At 26.4% G+C, this 23,949-nt stretch overlaps 3 protein-coding genes across 3 annotated transcripts; 1 reads left to right on the top strand and 2 right to left on the bottom strand.

Annotated features, from left to right (window-relative positions):
• Nucleotides 1-187: 187 nt before the first annotated feature.
• LOC122512074 (myophilin) lies at nt 188-15,128 on the bottom strand. Its single transcript, XM_043627702.1, has 4 exons — nt 14,866-15,128; nt 2,396-2,532; nt 1,653-1,857; nt 188-1,451 (listed from the first exon to the last, which is right to left on the bottom strand). Exons 1-4 carry the CDS (start codon nt 14,917-14,919, stop codon nt 1,281-1,283), a joined length of 567 nt encoding a protein of 188 aa, XP_043483637.1. The 5' UTR covers nt 14,920-15,128; the 3' UTR covers nt 188-1,280.
• Nucleotides 15,129-19,313: 4,185 nt separating this feature from the next.
• LOC122512073 (60S ribosomal protein L13a) lies at nt 19,314-21,800 on the top strand. The gene is made up of 6 exons (XM_043627701.1): nt 19,314-19,436; nt 20,098-20,228; nt 20,526-20,635; nt 20,824-20,969; nt 21,080-21,202; nt 21,683-21,800. Exons 1-6 carry the CDS (start codon nt 19,416-19,418, stop codon nt 21,764-21,766), a joined length of 615 nt encoding a protein of 204 aa, XP_043483636.1. The 5' UTR covers nt 19,314-19,415; the 3' UTR covers nt 21,767-21,800.
• Nucleotides 21,801-21,918: 118 nt separating this feature from the next.
• LOC122512069 lies at nt 21,919-23,817 on the bottom strand. Its single transcript, XM_043627695.1, has 5 exons — nt 23,595-23,817; nt 23,295-23,495; nt 22,930-23,185; nt 22,443-22,808; nt 21,919-22,349 (listed from the first exon to the last, which is right to left on the bottom strand). The coding sequence occupies exons 2-5, from the start codon at nt 23,462-23,464 to the stop codon at nt 22,131-22,133; spliced, it is 1,011 nt and encodes a 336-aa protein (XP_043483630.1). The 5' UTR covers nt 23,465-23,495; nt 23,595-23,817; the 3' UTR covers nt 21,919-22,130.
• Nucleotides 23,818-23,949: the final 132 nt, after the last annotated feature.

The following is a 23,949-nucleotide window of genomic DNA, read 5'->3' as shown; positions in this document are numbered from 1 at the left end:
ATTTCTTTTTAATAATTTATTATAATATTTGTTAAAATATATATTTTATTATACTATTATTTATTATATAAATTTATTTATTTATTATCTTTTATAAATTTTAGCAATTCGTAATAAAATTTTATTTTTTTAAAACTTTGAAAAATGTTGAGATACGGGAATAAGAAGTGATAAAGAAATATAAAAGTTTCTTTAGATAAATTTTCTTTATTAGTTGACACTTTTTTTGTGTTTTTCTCTTCATTGGTATCTCCAATGACTAATGAAGACCCTATACAATATTTTAATCATCAAAATATGTTTTGTACAAAATAATTTCTTTTTTCTTCTAAATTTTCAAAACTTTTTCAATATATAATAACATAAATTATTACTTTTCGTGTAACGACAGTTTTTTTTTCTCAATCAATTCTGTTACACATTATCAAATATAGAATTATCGTATAATAACAGTAATAAAATATCTATATCTGAATATTTCATACATTATACTTGTATGAATATAAACGCTATATTTGATTTCACATTGTTTTCGTAATTAAATGGCTCCTGACAAAATATATATAAACGTATATCTTTTTTTTTTGTATAATGACACAGTCTTGTCGTACAATAATAATCAAAATAAGAATTACAAAATTATTCACTAAATTCTTAAATAAAATTATTTAAATTGGTCGAATAATCATGTTTTTTTGAAGGTTCGAGTGAAATATTGAAGATGTTTTTTGAGTCTTAGTAATCTTTCTATATTTTACTAGAATTATATAACTATATAGATATATATTTGTAACGTTTTGAGACCGTCAGTTTTAGGCCATTTACATTGACATTATTATTTGTTAGCAACCGTTACGAAATTAAGAGGATTTTTTTTATTTATTGCAAATATCTTGAATAGAATTCTTTTTTTTCGAAAAAAAGCGAAGCTTTGTAAAATAATCAGCTTAGATAATATTGATAATATTATCTTTTTGGTGAAAAACAATCTTGATTTTGTGATATATTTTTTCTTTTTAACAAATATAACTTGGTAGAGGAATTATTTTAAATATTCTCTTAAATATTTAATGAGATTTCATGGAAATATTTGCAAAAAAAGAAAAAATATCGTGGTCCCTCAATTTCGTTGTTATATTGTCTATATGAAATTATTTAACAGTATAATATTTATACTGTAATAATAAATCTTTGATTGCGAGATATAATTTTGAAAATAGGACTGTAAAGTGTTTAAGTATAACTTATAGTGTTAGGAGGGGGAAAAAAATATGATCATTTTACATGTGTCGAGTATTTCCAAAATTAATCCCACTTTGATTTGCGCCCTTATTACTACCGTATTGCAAGCTAATTACACCTTGGCCTGCTCTCAATTGTTCTTCAGAAAATGTGCGTACATTCTTGTCAGCTTCTTTTGGTCCAATACTTGGCTTACCGAAATTTCCAGCCTAGAAAAAAAGTTTTTTTAATAATTATTTTTCTCTATATTTTCTTATTTCTTTTTTGGATTATTGAAACAAAAATAGAAAATTTCATATCAATTTCAAATATTTTTTCTATTTTTTTTATTTCGAAGAGGATAAAAATCTGTTTTATGATTTTTTCCTCCGTTTAATTATTTATATTCGATAATAAAATTTAAAGTTTACCTTTCGGCCGAGAGATTGTAAGCAAATTACAACGGAATTCAAATTTTGTCTTTCCCAAAGATCGACGGTTTGAAACGTTTCTTGAGCCGGAACACCAAGAGCTCTGGCCGTTTCTAAGAATGCATTAATATTCTCCATGCATTTGAAAGACATGGTCGTTTGATTAATTTTTTTAACAGAATCGGGCTTGATTTGGTTGACAAGCCTGTAACAATAATTGAAATTATCAATTTTTGAAATTAAATTTATCAAATTATATTATTTTACTAGCAAACAATTTTTTATTTTTTCAGTATTGTTCTATATTATAAAAAAGTATTATATTTTTTTCTAGTAAATGAAAAAAGTTTTTTTTCCTGCAAGAAAAAGTTTTTTATTTTATTCAAAAAATACTGTTTCATGAAATTGAAATACTGTTTTTTTAAATAAAAAACTATTTTATTAAAGAACAGTTTTATTAAAAAAATTCTTTTATTAAAAAACTGTTTTATTAAAACAATTCTTTTATTAAAGAACAGATTTATTAAAAAAATTCTTTTATTAAAAAGCAATTTTATTAAAAAAAACTATTTTACAATAGTTAAAACTATTTTAAACTATTTTATTGAAAATTAAAAAATAAATTTTTTTAAAATATATTCTTTTATTAAAAACTGGTTTATTAAAAAATTTTTTTGTTAAAAAAGTACGTTTTTATTTAGAAAAATACTGCTTTTATTAAATTAGAAGAAAATGAAAAATACCTGCAAAGTAGAACGCCATCCTTTAAAATTTCGTAAAAATTATCCATATCTCCATTTGTACTGATATTTTCGCCCGTAATAGTTTTTATCCATTCTAAACATTCCTGAGCTAATTCCTCACTGTATTTGCTATTAATCTGCAACAGAAAATTAGAAATTCAATTTTTTATTATTTTCATTCATTTTTCTTAATTTGTTATAAATATTGTTCCTTATAGTCAAAGGTCAAAATTAATAGTCATGTTAAATAATAATTATATTGTTCACAAATTTTTGGAAAAAAACGAGAATCAAAAAAAAAAAAATTTTTTTTAAATTCATCATTGCAATTTGAACATAAAATTCAATTTTTTGGTTTTTACTGCTAAAGTTCCAGTATTTATAATACATACTAAAATTTTAACAGTAAAAAACAAAAATTAGGTACTATTTTTATCAAAGTATACATATTTTATAACTGATAATATGAGCGCGTCTCGATAAGCAAGAAATATTGTCACGTACAGTTGAATAATATACATAAATCTATCACATTTCTTTCACTTGCAAAAATTTTATGCAGTAGATATATAAATACTGTATAATATGGATAAAGAAAGAAATTAAATTTTTTTTTGAACAATAATTTTATGTCATAAATGTATTGTGACTGGTAAAGACCATTTTTAGACATTTTCATATAATATTTCTAGTCTTTCATCTCTATCAGTTCCTTATCCGGTGATTTCACGTTTATAAATAGCAAATACACATAAGCTTTAAAATTCCGAAGCATTATTATATAATAAATGCATTTATTAAGTAACTTGAATATTAAATAAGAGGCAAGATTTCAAATTTTTATTCTATTAATATATTTTTTTTATATACTAAACTTGTCAATAAAAAATTATATAAATAAGGAAATTTTCTCCTTAATCAATATGAAATGTTAGGTAATTTAGTAATTTATGACAAAAATAAAATGAAGCTCGCCGCTAGTTAATTATTTTAAACAAATTTTATTCTCTTCAGCTTCATTGAAATGTAAAGTATTCTTAATATGATACATATTTTATTTCATTCATATTTTATTATTATTATTTTTATCATTTTTTTTTATTCATTTATTATTTTTATTTATTTTATTTATTATTTATTATTATTATTATTATTATTATTATTTTTTATGCACAAAATTTCTTTCCGCAGTCATAAAATTATTGTATAAATTGGTGACTAAAAATTATTTCTTCAGTCGACTCTCAATAAATTGAAACTTGGAACAGAAAAGTTCAAATATCGAAGGTTTTATTTATCGAATGTTTTTAGTATCAACATTATTTTCTATGCACCCAAAATCGAAAGTTTAATTATCAAAAGATGATTGTATATTTATTTATAATTATAAAAAGTATTGTATAAAATAATATTTTGACTAGAGAAGCAAGAAAATAATGAAAGATATTAGAAATAAGTAGAGAAAAAAACGAAAGTGGAAGTAAAATATTAGAAAATGAAATTATTGAGAGAATGTAATAACTCTTGTGCTCGTTATAATTATCTAATCACAATTCTCAGAATCAATCAATATTGGAGATTTTTTTGCCATAAAACAAAATCTGTAGAATTTTTTATATTTTTCGAGATAATTTATAAAAGTTGCGTCATTATAATAGAAGAGTGTGCGAGTGAAATTTACTTTTTCTCCCTCGGCTTCAATAGTCATAATTATTTTCTTTTTCTTTGGAGTGTTCTCAAAAATGAAGGTAAAACGCATTGGTTTACTCGCTCGTGCGCGCTACTATATTAATTACATAATATAATGTTTCAAACTAACACATCCTGTACAGAGAAGGGTTTGCAAAACGAATAGTGTTGTACTTATACACGATATAAAGTCATCGACCCAATAACTCCTCTCGGACGGTGTACAAGTTCATTGTTTCTTAAACTGTTCAATGAACCAAATTTTTTCCCTATTTTTCCCTTAAAAAAAAATTACAAATATTAAATATTATATTTTGTAATACTATGTATTGAATTCTTCTTGTTTTAAAAAGATTTGAAGAAATTCACACTTAGAAAAAAATATACAGTCAACTCTCAATAATAAAAAGAGGAAAAAAAAATCAATTTATTGAGAAATTCAATTTTTTTTCTTGTCATTTGAAGAAATTTTGGTACTTAAAATATTCGATAATTAAGATCCTTGATAATTTGAACTTTTTCTCTTTTGAGATTCTATCGAGAGTCGACTGTATTTGACTCGGAGCCAACTAAATTAATATTTGATTTAAATAAATTTTTTTTGGTTCAAATAAATGTTATTTGGTTGAAATAAATATTATTTTGTTCAAATAAATGTTATTTTGTTCAAATAAATCCTATTCGGTTCAAATAAATTTTATTTCTGCTGAATAGAAATTTTATTTAAAAAAAGTAAATAATTTAGTAGTTTTTGTGAAAAATATACTTTTTTTTGACTCAATATTTGCTTTAAATAAAACATTTTTTTACGTGAAGTTCAGGTAGTTTTTCGAAAAATTAAATAATTGAATTGCTCAACTGTTTGATTCGTTTAATTGAACAATTAATTACTTCGCGTCAATTTAAGAGATTTACTGGAAATGAAGTAGTTAAGAGTAAATTAATTTGGAATTATTTTGAAGGTGAGAAAAAAGATAACGAAGTGAAATGAAATTATAATTACAAAATATTATTAGAAAACAAGAGATATTTAAATAAATATAAAAATTAATATCAAAACTTTTAATTTAATTTGATTATGTAGATAAATTAAATTGCAATGATTAAGAATTTTTTTCTCTCTCTAAAAAAAACGATAATTTTTTTTCTTGCTAGAAAAAAAAGAAGAGAATTTGTTTCTTCCTCTAAAAAAAAAGAAGAGAATTTTTTTTTCTTCTTTTAAAAAAAAGACTAGAATTTTTTTCTTCCTTTAAAAAAAAGACTAGATTTTTTTCTTCCTCTAAAAAAAGAGGATTGTTGTTTTATACAATACAGGGGATTATTGAAAATAAATGATGATCCAAATGGAACAAATCTCCTTGTGCAGAATGCAGTTTACAGTTACGATTCAAACATATAGCGATGAAGGTTTATCGTTGAACATTGAATATATAGTGTATAGGTGAATCATTTTTTTTTCTACTATGAAAACTTAGGCATGCATAGAATCACCTGTTGTCATATAAATTGTTTCTCTTGTTTAAGAGATATGACGTAATTTTTCACGGTACCATAGATAATTAGAATATTAAACGTTCCATCCTCTCTCGCTTTGTATAATCACACTTTTAAAAAAACTCTACTCACACTTCACTCACGCAATCTTTTTACATATTTTTCTCTCAAACTTTGTAATCTTTAAAATCGCACTCAAGGTTTTTCTAGTTATTTTAAATTATTCGAATTCAGTTCAAATCTATATTATTTATTATTATTTTTTATTGAAAATGGAAGTTATTTATTTTTATTGTAAAATAATAATTCTCTGATGGCAAAGAGAAGAGTCTTGTAATTTTTGGTCACGATGAAGAAATTTACTTTCCTCTAGATACCAGGACGGAATATTATAATGCGCATACCAATCTAATGAGTCACTTTCAGTTTCAAATTAAATTATTGTAGAAATTGTGATAGCAGAGAAAAAAATAATCTCTTGAATAGCAAAATTGTTTCATGTGAACTACTTTTGTTTTGATAAGTTACTATTTTATTTATAGCTATTATACATTATATTAGCAATTATCTCATTTAGAAAAATTGTTTACTTGAAGTATGATAATTTCTGATCATTTTCTAATTTCAAAAATCGAATAGAATTCTATTAAATTCGAATATGCGATAATATATAGCAAACATATGCACAAATATAACGGATACTTGAGACACTGTGAAGAAGGTTTTGTTATTTGAAAATTTATTGTCAGATTAATCCAGCAGACTTCCTGAAATGTAGTGTGTGTCTCTTGAATAAAAAACCGATAAACAACATCTATCACGAGATCTCAAGTCTCTTCGCGGTGTAATCTTCTAGGCACGATAGTTGTATATAGGTACTAACGTGAAGAAAGCTATTGTGTAAAAAAAAATTGTGGGGTCGCACCCAAATGCCCTACCCTGAAACTGAAATTCAACGAACGAAAGTTTCTTGGGTGACAGCAGCATATACTACATTTTATATACTTATACAATATAAATATATAAATACATGTACACAAGTCGGTGTCCCTAAACTAAAAAGGAAAATACGTTAAGGCCAACACGTAGTTTACCTTCAATGAACAATCCACTTTCACATTCAAAAATCGAAAATCTATCCGCAATAATGAAAAATATTAAGAAACCTTTTTTATAAATATTTCTTTGATTCAAATTCAGAGCTTTTCTAAGGATTGAAAATTGAGACAAAACACGAATCTGCGAAATATGTTTTATAAATGTACATTTGTAGATTTATTGATACGTTCTAAATTACGTCCGGTTGGAAGAATCAGACATGGACCACTTTAATCCAATGATTACTGTACGTCTGGTTCTTGTATTCAGATTTATTTCATCTGGATTCATTTCATTGAAAATTGATGCAAAGTTTAATATCAAAAACGTGAAATTGTTCAAATTCAAAATAATATGATTCTAATCTAACAATTCTAATTTTGTATAAATTTTATCCAAATTTCAATGTCCTAAAATCCGACCTAGTTTCATCGAAGATGATTGAACTTCCGGCTGTACAGGAAGCAGACTTTAGAAACATCTTTTAGAAGATTTAGATTTTCCAAAAAAATCAGCTCAATTTATTTTATATTTTAAGAAAAAAATTCTACTATTGCTGGGAGCCAGATATTTTTTTTAATAAAATTCCCGATTAAAAAGAAAATCATTGATTTTCAAGAGAAAATCTTTCTAGAGAAAAAGAGAGAGTTTCATAGTAATTGTGTTTATTTCTATTGAAAAAAAAGATAAATCATATACATTTTATAGACGTTGATTGCATATTGTTTAAAATTACGTCACAAGGAGATGTTTAACGAAGCCATAAAACTTGATCATAAATGGAATAGTTCCAACTAGTTTGACCACTTTCATCGTTATGCACTTATGCATCCTTATAATGAATACATCGAGAACTATTCATTTATCGATCAACTACTTTTGAAATTCAATGTCGATCTGTACGTATAAAATTAATAGGTACTAACTGGGACAACACCAAAACGGATTTTCACTTTTTTGCATTAAGAAAAAATACAATGCACTCGCAGATTCGATTATTTTTTTTTCGCAAGGAGAACAGGTCTGCACTTCCATTTTTGTCGTCAATTTAATGATTACTTTCTTAAAAGATAAGATAAGACTGATAAAAAAAACTTCGTGAACTTTTTCGAGAGAAGCGCGAAAAAGTGTTTTCAAAGAAACAATTTTCAAAAGAGAAATAAAATTTCATTTTCGAATCTTGAATTGATGAAATAAAAATGGAAATTAAAAAGATCCTATTTGAAATCCTACCTATTTTGATCAAGAAAAATTATCAAAAGAGTAAAATTGTTAATTGGTGTCTTCATACTTGAAATAAAATTTTTAAAGGTAATACACCAACATGAAAAAGTGATGAATTAAGAGATTCTTGATGACCGACCCACTTTTTTCGCATGGTCAGCCCATTTACTGTGAACTGTGAACAGGTAATACCGCAACGTGGCACATGCATGTGGTTTTTTTTCAAATACTAATTCTGAAGGCTGCTCAACAGTTTGTCCATGTATGGACAGTATAAAAGCAACAAGTTTCTACCCATATTATTTCTCGATAATCCTTCGAGTGTATAGGAATCACGTCTCAAGATGAGAGAGAAAGAGAGAAGTCTGAATGAAGTGATTTTGCAAATCCAAACCTGGCATTGCTTCCAAGTGATCAAACACTTCAAGGACAAATTGATAAGGTCAAGAAATGATTATTAGCTCACATCGCACAAATCGAAAAAGTCACTATACTATTCGAAAAGAATGAATTAGGTAATTATCGTCTGCGCGATGATTTATTTATAGAAAATACTGAGTAATCATATGCTTTCATAAAAATAAAGGCGCGTAATTAGAAAGAACAAGGTTATTACTAATTGGAAAAGTATGCTATTGAATCATTTCCGTCAGGATATAAAAATTTTTGTACTTATTCCGAAGCACCGAAAGAGAATTTTTAACTTTAAATCTAAACTGAACTGAAAGTAACTAAACTGAAATAAATAAGAATCATTAAGCATAAGCACAACGTACTTGAACTTGCAGCAACATTGACGTAATATTGTCAAAAATTGCTGCTATTTTAAGTACTTTGGGCTATGGTGATAATTTTGCTTCTATGCCATTAAGAATTGAATACATGCGAAACTTGGGGTTAACGAACAAAAAGATTTATTTAACCGCAACTGACTTTATATGTCGAGGGACAAATTGAATAACCACATTAAATTAAGGGCGACTGATAGGTCACGTGATACTACATGTAAATATTCTCGATAGACTACTCTCTATGGATTGAGACTAAATTTTTGTTTTCTTTTCTTTCAAAACTTTCTTTTTCTTTCTTTTCTCTTTTTTGAAGTATTTTCTTGAAAAGTTCTCAATCTCGACTTTTGTGAAGTTACATCCAATTAATAAGCGCGGCATTTTAGTTTAGTTTTAATAAAAATAATTTACAGTACTAACCGAATTTTTCTGCAGATATCAAAATTGAGACAAATTGCTTCAAAGCAACGTTTTGATTCGTTTTTTGTCTCAATTTGAATTCGGAAGCGCGCAACTATACTCATGTTTGAAAATTTATTTTGCAAACTTTATTTATTGTATACGGTAAAAATAAAATCGCGTATAGAGTCTCTCTCTCTCAGGTGAAGGAGATAATTAAAGATTAGAAAGTGTTATTTGCCCCCCGGGATGTAGAATCATGCAGAAATAAATACTATCATTATGCATAGTTATGCTTATAAAATTTTACATAACACTCGCGGTGAGAAAGAATTTCAATAATTTCCGAAATATTCTAGATTTCGTTGTGTATAGTAGTGATGAATGAATGAAAACAAAATGCTGTGACGTATTTAAAAATATATATCTAAATTAACAAGTTTTAGAGCGATTCATTCGCTTATGGAAAAAAATATGACATAAGGAAGAAGATATGCTGCGCATGAATGAGTCATAAAATCTATATACAAATTAACAGAAAGAGCTGCCGTATAAGGTTGACTTGACCCTCGATTTTCACTTTCTGTTTGCCATATTCGTTCAATATAATATACATATTCAAGATTCTCTTCATATAATGATCGTCAAGGTCATTGAAGAATTCAAAAAGTTATAAATTAATTTACTCTTCTATTCGCGAATTGCGAAATTTCATACAATTATTAATTGTGCATTAATTTTTTTTTTAAACTTGACGCAAAATTTAATCCGAAGAGCTGTAAATAAATAAAGTTTGTTCATTTGAATTCGTTTAGAAAAGAATCGTGTAAATGGAGTATTTTTAGTTTTTGCCAATATAAAGAGCAGATAATTAATAAGGATTCATTTTTGCAATTTTTCGGAGTGTAATGGAGGTTTTTGGTTTTGAGGAATATAAAAATAATATCATTTTTTTCCCCTCGATATTCAACTCTTCGATGCAAAATTGAAATTTTACAGAATCTCTCCAATCCTCCCTATTACTTTCTATAAAAGGAAAATTCCAAAGATTAAAATGTTAAAAGCATTTAGCTGTTATTGTGAAAATAATTGCATTTCACTGTTGAAGAAAATCTATGGAAAAGAAAAACTTTGATTAAATACCGACAGAATTGTATAAACGTTTCCAATAGAAGATTTCTACCTTCCAATTCTACTTTCTATGCATTGGTAAAAATGTTTACTAATTTTACTTTTTGCTTTTGCATTAGGAAATTTTATTCATAAATCGTAATTTCTACTCATCTATTAGTAAAATTTACTAATTCAAAAGCAAAAAGTCGCAGTCACTAATAAACATTCGTATACTAAATAGAGTATCTTCTAATATTGTCGCACAATATTTAACAACATTAAGTGTAGAATATTAATAAATAAATATCAAACAACAATTAAACAAAAGGACGAAAATAACGATTAATTACAGCGATTATAATAATAAAAATAGAAAAAAATTATTTATATGTAAATACACATAAAAATGATTTTGAAATGGAAAGTGCGCGCTTGTGGTTTCTTCAGGTTACTTTCCGGTCGTTAGGGATTGATTTCCTCCATCATATACACGTAACGAAGCACAATATTCTGTCTTGAGTGCAAATATAAATGGTATCTTTCATCAGGAATTTTAAATTCACTGAATTTATAAAATCCATATACGAGAAGGTCTGCTCTTTAATTTTGCCCTCCGCTCAACATGTGGATAAACACATACAATATGCGGGGGAGATGTAAAATCATTTTATAAGAATTTCAAATATTTTCGCGCCCATTAAGTGAAAGTAAAACAAAGAAAGTCGGTTTGTTATCAGTAAAGCGAATTTTAGCAAAAAACACTTTCTTTTTTTCCTGCTCAAACATTTTTCTCATTCAATTAAGTATACCTATTACTTCGAAAAATATTTGTTGTTTTAAAACATCAATTTTGATACCTAAAATTTTAATATTTATTATAAAAAATGACAATAATGATAATAATAATAATAATGAAAATAATGATAATAATTAAAATAACGATAATGATAATAATGTTAATGATAATATTGATGATAGTGATACGTAATGATGATAACACTACTAATTATGATGGTAATGATTTTGAAGAGTAAATACACTCGATAAACATAAGGTTATTGACATTAAATATTTATTGTTCATTATTCACAATATTCACAAATTCGCATTCCTGAGATTTTTTTTTTTCTTTAAATCTTATTGCGAAAGAAAGGCATTTCCTGTATACGCGAAATTAAAATATTTAGTGCGTAAAAATATTTCAGGATAATTTTCGCAAAATAAAAATTTGGAAAAATAAATAATTTACACGAATGTAGAAATATGTTTTTCAAACTGGAGTTTATATTGCTGCTCTTAATTGTAAAACTTTTTATATAATAATTCATTAACTTGAACGACTTTAGGAGTCGGGAAAATATAATAGGCACGTATTACATTTCCAAGAGTAGTACACAGCGATAACCATATCTTCTTTCGTCATGGACGAGTGTAAAACTTTTTTTTGCACAATACTATTTTTCCTTTCCACTATCATTCAAATTGCATTTTTCCAAACGTTTCTTTTAAGCTAATTGTATTTTTTTTATATATGAGTTAAAAATAAGAAGTAAATGTTTTGAATTATTTAAAATTTAAAAGATTCGATTATGACAATTTTTACATTTTTAGTTTTATTTTTGCAATTTCTTGTCTGGTTTTAATTGAAATTGTATAATTCGCTGAGATAAGTGAATAATCGAAAGCAAATTAATTAAAAATACATTAATCATAGTCTTTATTGAAGATATATTGGTTGGGGAAAATTAATAGATTTATTTTAATAAGAAGGAAAATAAATTATTGAAGATACAGTAATCAAAGAGCAAATTAATTGATAGTGGAATAATCAGTAGGTATGTTAGTCTCGAAAAATGAAAGAGCTGAAAAAACAGAAACATTCACGAGTTGATAATGATAATTTTGATAATGATTTGTCAATGATTTTTCAATAATTACGTTCTTAGAGACTCAAATCATTCGGTACTTGTACAGTTTTTTTAAGAATATCAAGTTGAGACGAAAAACGTTTCAAAATAATTGTTGAGATGCAACATTTTGATAAATTAATGATCCCATGATGGTGTCTCTATTTCAGAATCTTAGAAAATCTCTGTATGAAAATACAGAATAGTTTCTTTATTTTCTTTTAAAGAAACAAAAATAAATTAAGATTTCGAATATAAAAATCCTTCTCTCGCTTTGTAGTTCATTATAATGAGCACATCCAAAGAATATTTGAACGATGTTCGAGCACTTTCCCTGCACAAATAGATATATATTTTTTATGTCTTTAAACTAAAACTAAATGGATTGTATGGGATGCACTTTTGAAAGCGCAATGAAGCAGATAACAAGAATATATAATACACATTTGTAGCGAAAAAAGAATTTCTCTATATTGTTAACGTAGTTCATGTAAAAAGAAAATTAAAATAGTAACCGCACTTGTATATACAGTATTTGGAATTGTTATTATTTTTCATCTCGTTTGACTGGATAAAAGCCGTCCCTGGAATTTTATGATGCATTCCACTATATATTCCAGATTTTAAACTCCGCATTCCAAACTTTAGAATCGCAAAACTGATATTTTCCACTTGCATAAATAACAAATATACTATATGCGATTGGAGAGAAAACTTTTGTTGCGGTTCTTGTTTTTCGAAACAATTGCTGAAGAAATGAAAACCAACAAATGCGGAAGAATTGAATTCAGAATTCAAACATTGAATTTAAATAAGAAGTAAAGGAAACGTTTAATTAAAGTGAGAACAATTTTATTATTATCCGGACTTTTTCCTCATCTTGAAGCCAAAATTTTAACCAAAATTTTTTACACTGCTACAGAAATCTTGTAAAAATAAAGAAATTTTATTGAGTATCTTCTGAGTCAAAGTCGAACTAGGACCTGCCCGAATAATTAGAGTAGTTCGGATTATCAAGTAGAGTGGACCACTCTATTGGAAAAATGATAGACGTGAAATTGATGGAAATGTTTTTCATTGTCAAAGAAATGAAGGAAAAATAACAGAAGTAGAATTTTCTTTTCTATCTTCAAGAAAGGAATGCAATTTAATAGAAATGTAGAGTCACGTGCTGCGTAGAAGACACAATGCCGGTTAAAAAACCACCCTGTATGAGCTGCTGGAACTGTATAAAGTGTATAAGCTTCGGATATATATTTTCGTGAGGAAGCATATATGTGGAGAAGAAGCATATATGTACGTTGAAATACTAATACAAATTAAGGTGCAAAGGAACGTCAAAGAAGAGAGAAGTATACCATGGCCAGCAAGTTTTGCAGGACGCTCCCTTCCTTGGCAACTGGGTCTCATTTTAATTCTCTTCCAAACAGAGAGGAGATTCGAAAGAGGAAGGTTTAGCAGCTGTTATTACTGCATGTTGTGACCTGCATTATCGAAATCGATTTTTTCTTTCTTTCTTCCTTTATGTCTTTCTTTTTTCGACAAACACAAATTTCCTAGCACCCACACTTTCCTTTGTCTTTCTAATCAACAGGTGACATCATTTTTATCTCCTTGTATAATGGCTTAGATTAGTCTCTTAATTTAATTAGATGACAACAACAACACGAGCTTTTCTCTTGTGTACTTCACTTTTCCGTCTCATTTCAGAAATTTAGAACAAAAAGCTTTGAAAAGTTTAAGCCATAATCTGATGTTTCTATAAATAATCATAAAGCACTTCAAAATTATTCCCTGCTTTAAAAAGTTTAATTATAATGTTTCTGCAAATAATAGTAATTTTGAAGGACAAGTTCTTCTTAATTATTCCCTATTTGAATAAGTTTAACCCATTCCTTAATGCTTCTATAAATAACAATAACTTTGTATAATTTTAAAGAAAAAGATCTTCGAAATTATTCCCCGTTTTAAAAAGTTTAAACCATTGCTTAATATGTACTATCACAACTTTTCTAAAACTTTTGATTCGTTTTTCGTCTCAATTTGACATCCTTAGAAAAGTTGTGATCAACAATAAATATAACAAACAATAAAATATAAAAAATTTGTAATCTTATATGTATAAACAAATTGTTCATGTAACAGTTTAATCAATTGTGCAGTTAAGTTAATTCATTCTCGTTTGTCCATAATCAACAGGTGCATAATAATTACCTTTGAACTCTAGACTGAAACGTAATTTCCACAAATAGACAATTATGTAATTAAAAATTCCAATTATTTGCGCTCTAGGAATGAAAAATGGAAATTTTATTCTCTTCTTTTGAATTAATCCTTTAACATCAGCAGCTTTTTATCAGCGCGGGAAAATATCCCTGAATTCCGGGAAATGTGGGTCAGGGCGCTCGCGCAAAAGTTCATATTACATACAGTGAATGGGTTAGTAATTAATTATTATAATAGTGAAAAAGAAGGGTAAAATAATATTGTTAAATATCAGAAAATGAAAAAATGGACAAATTAATTAATGGACAACGTAACGTTAACCTTTCTATAGAGTACTTTTTAGAAAAAAAAAAATTCTGCATGCTAACAGTTTTGCAGTTTCTCAAATGGACCTACATCGATTTTGTTTAATCTGGGTCAAAATGTATTCTATTATCTATTCTATTATTTATTATATTGTGAAAATAATAAGAAAGGGAATTTTAATAACGAGGGTGAAAAAAAGATAAAATTTAAAAAAACATTTTCTTACTTTTCTTTGCGCCTCAGCAGCAAATCCTGATTTTGTAGCTCTATTACAAGCCATGGTTTTTTACTCTAAATGTTACACTGGCAAATTTTATAATTTTTGTCAAAACTTTTTTTTTATTCTTCGGGCACAAAAAAATTTTTTTGGAAAAAAATTTTTGCAGATGATTTACGTCACTTAATTTTTAAAGAGACATGAGATGTTTACGCTTCGATAGCGGCACTTGTACTGGATCCCTCGAGCAGCAATGTGAACCGGCGACAACGTCTGGAAACTCCCCGCCCGTTTTGTGTGTACATATATTAACTGCGAGAACGTCCTCTCGATTCGTATTGAGTTTTGGAAATGTCATGTGACCTACGTTCTCCACTTGGTCCCGGAGATGACGTCATTCTCCTTCTGCCTGGAGAAGAGTGTATTCGATCATCATCATCATCAGAATTAAGTGAAATTTTTTTTCTTTCAATTTTCATGTTGGGGAATCACTCTCTAAATTCCAGCAAGGGTTGTTGGTTCTTTGTTTTGATTGTTAACTTTTATTTTCTGGTTTTGCAAATTGTAAGTGAAGAAAGATTGAGAAGAAATATCACAATAATTTTCTTCGTATTAGGGCACAGCTGTAGCTATTCTTTTTAGCCAACACTGTGGCAATTGCACTGAAGAAATATCGTCATAACATTATTGGCAGTATTAAGGCAAACCTGAATCTATTGACAATATTTTAGTTAATTTAAAAAAAAAAAATTATTTTACATAGCTTTGAAATTGCTAATTAATTATTGCAATATATTGTTATGACGATATTTCTTCAGTGCAATTGCCACAGTGTTTATAACATATTTTACAAAATAGAGTCAAAATAGACAGAGCAGCAATACATGGGCAATGTTCTGAAAATCTAGAGTGGAATAACTAATCTGGCATTTTGTTATTCATTTAAATTTTGTCTTAACGCGTTAAAAACACGTGTGCAAATTAAATAATAGCCGCTTGTAAGTTCGTGCAACCGTGGTAATGAGTTTCCATCACACGGTTTTCAAAGCGGAAGTTTTAAAATTCACTATATACAAAAACATTTTTATATAGGGTGCTGTATATGTTTATAAGTCATTGGGATTGTATACACGGTTCCCATGCGGTTAGTCTGTGACCATATATGCGTTTAAAGGGAACATTGTTTTTTAAGTCCAATCTTTATTAATAATTATAAAAATTTCTCTTCAATGAAATTTTTTTTTAATGAAGAAAGAAGAAAAACGGAGTAAAAATTCAGTTTTCTTCTTTTTTAATTATATTTAGTTATCAGTATATATAATTAAGTGATTTTTTTTTATAAGTAAACTTGACACTATTTTTTTTCTCTCCAGTGGATTTTTTTCATTATTAGATTTAGAGAAGTAATCTGTGTCAGTAGCTTAGTGGATAAATAAAATCACCTATGATTCAGAGACATATGGTTACGAATTGTAAATGAAAACATACATCTGTGTCAAAATAAATAAGGTGTATATACACATAAACAGGCAAAAAGTTGAGAATTCGATTACGATGCGACCTTCGTGCAGGAAGCTTTAAACCTTGATATGACAACATTAAAAGTGCCTATACGCTTTTACGCACTTATCAAAAATCTAAATTCAACACTTTTTTTCGCCTTTCAGTGCTTTTTTGTCAATTGTTTCCTCTGTTTACTAAAAAACAATTAATATCACTGCGCATATTGTATATAATTTTCATCAATGAATTTATAGATTCATATTCGATACAATTAATTTCTATTAATTATTTTAAAATAATTTCTTCATTTTTATAAAGAGAAAATCTAACAATAAGTTTAAAACAATATGCTTTAAATATTTTATTTAGAACCAATTTTGGGAATTAAAATTTTATTAGCTTTATTTAAATACCAAAAGATGGTTTTGAAAGTCCTTTGTTTCAATTTGACAAACTTTTTAACAGTATGAACATTTCACACGTGAGGTGAAAGTTTAAAAAGCTTGAAAATTGTTTCACTTTACGAAATTTATATATATATATGAATGAATAAATGACTTCACTTCAATATTATAATAATATTATATTGAAGCTACTGTGAAACTTTCATAATTTCCATTTTAGAAACATCATTTATATATGTACCTATATTTGTTATATATGAAGAGCTCTGGATTCGAGTTTCGTTATTCAAAAGAGGAATATGAGTTGAAATAAATTCCTTCCTCTTAAATGGAATTCTACTTCTAAGCTCTCGACTTTATTCAATTATAAGAAGATATCGTCTTACTGAAGAAATATATATATATTTCTTTATGTTTTTAAAATTTTTCATATGCAGTAGTGAAATTTTTTTTCAAAGTTATTTGTATTCTATTTTTTTAAGGGGAAAAAAATTTTCTCTTAATATACAAATTCTATAAGGGAAATTGCAATGTGAAGAATTCTTCAACAATACGTCAAGGTCGAGGACGCACATATATGAAAGTCTTACGGTCATGGACACTTTGAACATTCACGCACATTAATATTTTCTTATAAATATTCCCCTTAAGCTGCAATTAAAAAAATAATAATAAAAAAAAATTAGGTACTTTTAAATTTAAATTAATAAAAATGTTTAATAATTTGAATCAGTGACTGACTTTTTGCTTTTGAATTAGTAAATTATAGTAATAATTAGTAATAATTAATATTTATTAGTAAAATTTACCAACTCGAAAGCAAAAAGTCAATCACTAATTAAAAATTTGGTGAAAAAAAAATTCAAGAAAGAAAGGATTGTAGATTGAAAATAATATAAATCTTGTATTTTTCTTTTTTAATTATATGACAATTTTTATTGTATTTTGTATACTTTCTCCATTAGCGATAAAATAGTTCTAATAAAATTCCTTTCAATTCGATATATTATCAAATGGTCTTTCAAATAAGAAAAGGTCACGAATAAAACGGTTAATGTTCATAAACCGTTGAATATTAGAAATGCATAAGACTCAACTTGCATTTGCATATCATCAATAATCTATTATTAACTTATAAATATTTTAAAGAAACGCATATATATATATATATATGTCATATTACAAAATCAACATTACGCAGCAATATTAAAGCAACATTGCATATTAATATAGTAAAATATTTAGTTCAAATTTTGTCTTTTCTTATTTATCTATAACTAATCCATTTTTAAAAATTACATTGAACCTGAAATGGAAATTTATAAAAATTAATAAAGTTTATAAAGTTTATAAAAATTAATAATTAATCGAACTATTTAATTATTCATAATATTTTTCTTTTGCTGAAACTATTTTTTAAATATTTTTTAATAAAAAATAATTAGTTAAAAAAAATAATTAATTGACCTGACAAAAAATAATTACTTTTATTCATTTACATGTTATTATACATGTATTTTATTTATTTTTTATATTTTAATTTTGTTTATATATTTTTTAATTAACAAAATAAGTTTAAAAAATAAGAAAATATGAAAATAAAAATAAAATTTACAAATTTTATTTTTATTTTCATATTTTTTTATTTTTTGAACCATAATTATTTTGTTAATTAAAAAAAAATTCATGTGAACTTCTTTTGATTGTAATTAAATTATTGCAATTTACATAATTTAATTAGCACAAAATTTAATAGCCAAGAAAGTATTATAATAATTTTTTTTTACCTTCTTAACATTGGTTAAGATCCATCTCTTCTTTTTTCTTGAAGCATTATGTTAATTATATTCTTTAGCATAAAGGGAAAATAAATTTCTACTGCTCCAATGCTTTCTCGTTAAAAAATTAACGTCAGGATGGTCCCCCCTTTTTTTCTCGAAGTGCATATAGATAGAAAAGACACGTGCCAAGGACTTGAAGAGCAGATGGTTAAGCTTTGGTTTTTAATGTTGAATTACCGGAAATTCGTCTCACAGTTTTTTTTTAATGTAAGTATAAAAATATTGACAGTTATATCCGATTCAAATGAAGGGAAACTTCTAATTCTTAATCAACGAATTTTTTTTTATTTAAATTTTCTTTCTTTCATTTATTTCTTCTTTTATATTATTTTAGTTTTTTTGTAGATTTTTAATTTTTTAATTTTTTGGTTGCAGTGAAATTATTTTTTACTGTATTTTATTTTTAAGTGTACTAATTTTTTTATTACACAAATTTAAACAAATAATTTTTACGACTGTTTAATAATAAAATTATTTACTTATAAATTTTTGTTTATTTATTTTATTTTTTATTTTCATTTTATAATATTTATTCTTATTTATTATATTATAATAATAGCATTTTACATATATTGATTTTCTAAAAGTCCTCTAATTGATAATTTTAATTGTTATCAATATCTTCTTTATTAATAATAATAATTTAAAATTGTACACGCACGTATTGAAATATAACAGTTACGACTTTTGAATTTAGCGCGCTTGCTGTTATGTTGGCAATATTTACATTTTTAGTTAGATATTCGACCGCATCGGCGCATCGTTTTCCGGTGTAAAACCTTTATGTATTCTTTTCCGGTCGGGTCGCAAAATGACGGGCTTCAGTGAAAAGGTTTGTGTCTTGTTTATTAGAGTTTTTATATATCAAGAGGCGAACATGGGTAAATCAATTATATTTACAATATTCTCTGAACATTCTACTTCAATGTAAAATGTTTTATTTTCTATTTTTTCCATTTTTTTTCGAATAATTGACATTGTCTTGAAAAGCTGTTTGATACACGTGTTCATTTCTTGCTTTATCTATTATTATTTGCTTAAATTGAGTGCTTTCACTTGTTTATTAATGCAATAAACAATTTTCTATGTGTTGGGATTTTAATTTTTATGAAATTTAACTGATAATTGTATGAGAAAATTGTTTTGACAATGCAACTCAACACGTGTATAGTAAATTTTGGGGTTAGGATTTCTATAGGCGTTGATGCTGCGTTAAAGTTCGTTTATAAATTTAGAAGTTAAAATCTCATTGTAGAATTTAATTGATGTTTTTCTTTTAAAAATGTATTATAATTTTTCTCTTTGAATAAAAGAAGTTCTTTTGTATTTTCTATTGAGCCTATTCGTGACTATTGTTAGTTTAATGTTTTTTTTTAATTAATATCAGAGATAATTCTACTAATATTGCAAATTAATCTTTGAATAATGCATAGGAAAAAAGAAGGAAAAATATTTCTGAACGATTTTAATTAATAAACATTTTCTTTTTACAGCCGATTCTTATAGATGGCCGTGGCCATCTTCTTGGAAGATTGGCAGCTATTATTGCCAAGAAAACTCTCGAAGGTAACAGAATTATTGTTGTCCGCAGTGAACAATTGAATATTTCTGGAAACTTTTTCAGGTAAATGAACTTAAATTCTTTAATTTTTATTTTATTGTTTACTCTGTCAAAGTCTGTTAATTATAATTTTTGAACAAAATCCACTATATTAGTAATTATTTTATTGTTTACTTGTAGCAATTACAATTGCAAGCCAGAAGAAAGTTAATTATGAATATGAAATGATTATTATCAATCTTACCTACATTATTTGATGTATCTTGAAACGAAAGCTTTTTTATGAGAATTTTAAATTAAATTTGACAATTTTTTAACGTCTTTTAGGTGTATGCTAATTTTTTTACTCTTATTTTTCAGAAACAAGCTGAAGTTTATGTCATTCCTGCGTAAAAGATGTAATGTCAATCCAGCTCGTGGACCATTCCACTTCCGCGCTCCCAGCAAAATTTTGTGGAAAACAGTCCGTGGTGAGTAAACTAAAACTAAATAAAAAATTCTATTCTCAAAACGCTATAATTGCATATGATTACATATATTCTTACCTACATTATTTGACAGTAATGTGAAAATAACAATTTTGAATGAAGCTTAATGATTAATTGTCATAATACGTCAATGTTTAAAAACTCGATAATCAGATTTAAATTTTTAACAGGAATGGTTCCTCACAAAACGCAAAGAGGAAAGGATGCGTTGAGAAGACTAAAAGTCTACGAAGGGTGTCCTCCACCTTACGACAGAAGGAAACGTGTTGTCGTTCCTGGTGCGATGAGAGTTATGTGCTTGAAACCAGGAAGGAAGGTAATACATTTCTCTTGGCAATAATTATTCGATTATTAATTAAATTATTTTCAAAATTTGCTTCGAATAATATTATTGATTATAACTAACTTGTTGACTTTTCTTTACAGTACTGTCACGTTGGAAGACTTTCTCACGAAGTCGGTTGGAAGTACAAGTCTGTTGTACGTACTCTCGAAAACAAGAGGCGCGTCAGGTCTATTGTTGAAGTTAAAAAGAGGGATAAACTAAAGGTAATTTCTGCACCAATATATTTCTTTTGTCTAAATTATTTCTTATCACGGATTTGGAATTCTTTTTATCTTTCTCTAATTTTTGTAAATTTACACTATAAACATTAAAGTCGTTTTCTTTTGAAATTTTATTTAATGAAAGAATAATAGTATCTTTTTGACAAATAGTTACTTTTTGTAGAAATACTTTTATATAAAACTAATGCTTATTAGTTTTGTTTATTATTAGTATATTTAGTTATTAGTATTATTTATTTCTCTAATTTTCGAATAATAATTAAAAGAAAGAATTCTAAATCCGGGAAATATAAATCTAATTTTAATTACTCAATGATGGTTATGGTAATTTGCGACTGAGCAAAAGATATAGACTTTTGCATTGCTGTCAGTTTTTTGCTGAGAATATTAATCAAAATTTTAGAATTAAAAAAATTTTCAATTTGAACAATATGTTAAAATTTCTTTTTTGTTCTGTTACAGAAACTGACGAAGCAAGCTGGAGAGAAAGTCGCACCGCAAGTTGCACCCTATACTAAGATTATCAACAGTTTTGGATATAATTAAGACATTACGAGGTTAATAAAGCCTTTAAAAACAATTTCTGTTTTTTATATAAAAGTACAAATTGCGAAGTGAGTTTTCCCTTTTTTCTCTCATTAAATTATAGAAAAAAAATTTTATTTATCAAAGTAAGGAAAATTTTAAAAACTCGTAAATACAATAGAAAAATAGTTTATTAAGAACTAATTTAAGTTACAAGAGCTATTTTATTGAACATATTCTTTTAGTATATTTTTATAAAATATTCTTTTAGTGTATTTTTTAAATTATTCTTTTACTATAGTTTATAGACTATTCTTTAAATATAATTTTAGATCTTTTTAAATTTAAACATTCGTAGATCTTTTTAAGACATTTAAAAAATAAATTAATCGTAATTATGAACAGAGATGGCAACAGTTCGATCTTTATCGATAGCTTCTTCGTCGTAAACTTCTTCATCTTCGTCTGCAGATTCCGCTGATGATTCAGAATCCGAATTTGCTTTTGTTCGATAATTTTCCAAATTAATTGTTGGCATAGATCCAATGTTGTGAATTTTGAACTTTTCGGCAAGACGTTTGGCCGCATGCTCTAGTTGAATTACCTGCAGAAAAAAATTATTCAATTTTTAATATTTTTAAACTAAAATTCATAAAAATTACATAATATTTAGGATTTAAAACTAATAAAAACTTACGCTTAGTTTTTCTGCTTGTTCCTTTTGCAATTGCATAGATTCATTAATAGTTATACACTTGACAGCTCCGTGAATAATATGAGGTGGTGTAGCTGCTGTTACCTCCCAATGTTTACCTTTCTTTCGAGCCTTTTCCTTCATAGGATCGTGTACATTTGACCTTGTTGTTTTATAAGGCATAAATTTTTCTTTTGATTTTTCATTATTGGGATTTTCAACAATATTAACAATACGCTTCACGTGCTCCAAATCCAATGAGTTACTTGAATTAAAGTTTTCGATTCTTTCCAAGTCTTCGGGTTTTATTAAACTCTCTTCCTTTGGTATGTGAATAATTTTCTTTTTATGAACACCAGTTCCTGTTGGCTTTAAATTAAAATAGAACTTTTTAATTGCTTTACATTTAATCAAATTTTAAAGAATCAATTTAGTTTGTATTTTTTTAATGGTAAAGAGAAAATTCGCGTTTATTATAAATATAACAAACCTGAGCTAAAATTTGAATAGGATCCTCATCATCATCACTGTCTAATTCGACAATTTTTTCTTCAGTATCTGCTTCAGAATACTTTCCCGTCCATTCTAATTGATTCATTGCTGATTTTCCATCCTTAACTATATTTAATTTTGAAAGAAGACGAGCTGCATTGTCAATTTCATTGCGATGATCAAGTTCTTTTATGATTTTTTCCTTAAACGCTTTTAGCTTTTCACCTTTATCAACGAGTTTGGATATAACGAATCTACAGAAAAAATAGCACAAACTTTAATGAAAGAGAAAGAAATATAAATTTAATTAGAATTTTAATGAAAGAGAAAAAAATATAAGTTAAATAAGAAATTTTTTCTCACTTGTTAGAAAGTAATTTGTCTTGTCTTTCCAAGAGATCATTTAATTCGAATGTTCTAAGTTTTCCTAAATCTGCAATAAACCCTTGACTTTCCTTTTTTGATACTGGAGGTAATTCCAATGAATTAGAATTAACAGACATATTCGAATCAGTGTTTACTTCCATGGACATTGTTGACGACAGTATTGATTATGTTCCATATCTTGTCATAATATGAAAAAGAAATTAAATATTATACATTTAATTAGCCATTTTTATTAATACTAAATAGACGAAATTGTATAAAAAATTAAATATTTACAAATAATTAGTTATAGTCGAAATATTTATAGGTTATGTTTACAAATTAACGCGTGATATCAAATCAATTTTATTTTATGAACAGTTTTTAAGCTCTTCAGACACTGAATCTTTACATTCCCACAAAAATTAATTACTTAATTTAAAACACTCAATATTTTATTTAAAAAAACGTTTATAATTTTTCGTTTTATAATAGCTTTTATTTTTGTTCACTGACAGGTGTTTAGTTCCAGACTTTTCTATAATCATAAATGGCGCCACTGTAGAATGACTAATCCGAACATTTTATTAGTTGTTTTCAAATTTACGCGCGCATAAATAGCCAATGAGCGCGATCGTCTTGAGAACGCGGC

The sequence above is a fragment of the Leptopilina heterotoma genome, unplaced genomic scaffold, assembly GCF_015476425.1.
Source record: "Leptopilina heterotoma isolate Lh14 unplaced genomic scaffold, ASM1547642v1 Lhet_95, whole genome shotgun sequence".
NCBI lineage: Eukaryota > Metazoa > Arthropoda > Insecta > Hymenoptera > Figitidae > Leptopilina > Leptopilina heterotoma.
The sequence above is the reverse complement of the archived record's forward strand: the minus strand, read 5'-3'. Positions and strand labels throughout refer to the sequence as shown.

Coding starts and splice junctions, on each gene's coding strand:
- LOC122512073 (XM_043627701.1), top strand. CDS start 19,416: ATGACGGGCTTCAGTGAAAAG. Junction 20,229..20,525: donor ATTTCTGGAAACTTTTTCAG/GTAAATGAACTT, acceptor CTTATTTTTCAG/AAACAAGCTGAAGTTTATGT. Junction 20,636..20,823: donor TTTGTGGAAAACAGTCCGTG/GTGAGTAAACTA, acceptor AATTTTTAACAG/GAATGGTTCCTCACAAAACG.
- LOC122512074 (XM_043627702.1), bottom strand. CDS start 14,919: ATGGCTTGTAATAGAGCTACAAAATCAGGATTTGCTGCTGAGGCGCAA. Junction 2,533..14,865: donor CTGCTGAGGCGCAAAGAAAA/GTAAGAAAATGT, acceptor TTTCTGTTGCAG/ATTAATAGCAAATACAGTGA. Junction 1,858..2,395: donor GATGGCGTTCTACTTTGCAG/GTATTTTTCATT, acceptor TTATTGTTACAG/GCTTGTCAACCAAATCAAGC.
- LOC122512069 (XM_043627695.1), bottom strand. CDS start 23,464: ATGTCCATGGAAGTAAACACTGATTCGAATATGTCTGTTAATTCTAAT. Junction 22,809..22,929: donor CTATTCAAATTTTAGCTCAG/GTTTGTTATATT, acceptor TTTAATTTAAAG/CCAACAGGAACTGGTGTTCA. Junction 22,350..22,442: donor AACAAGCAGAAAAACTAAGC/GTAAGTTTTTAT, acceptor TTTTTTCTGCAG/GTAATTCAACTAGAGCATGC.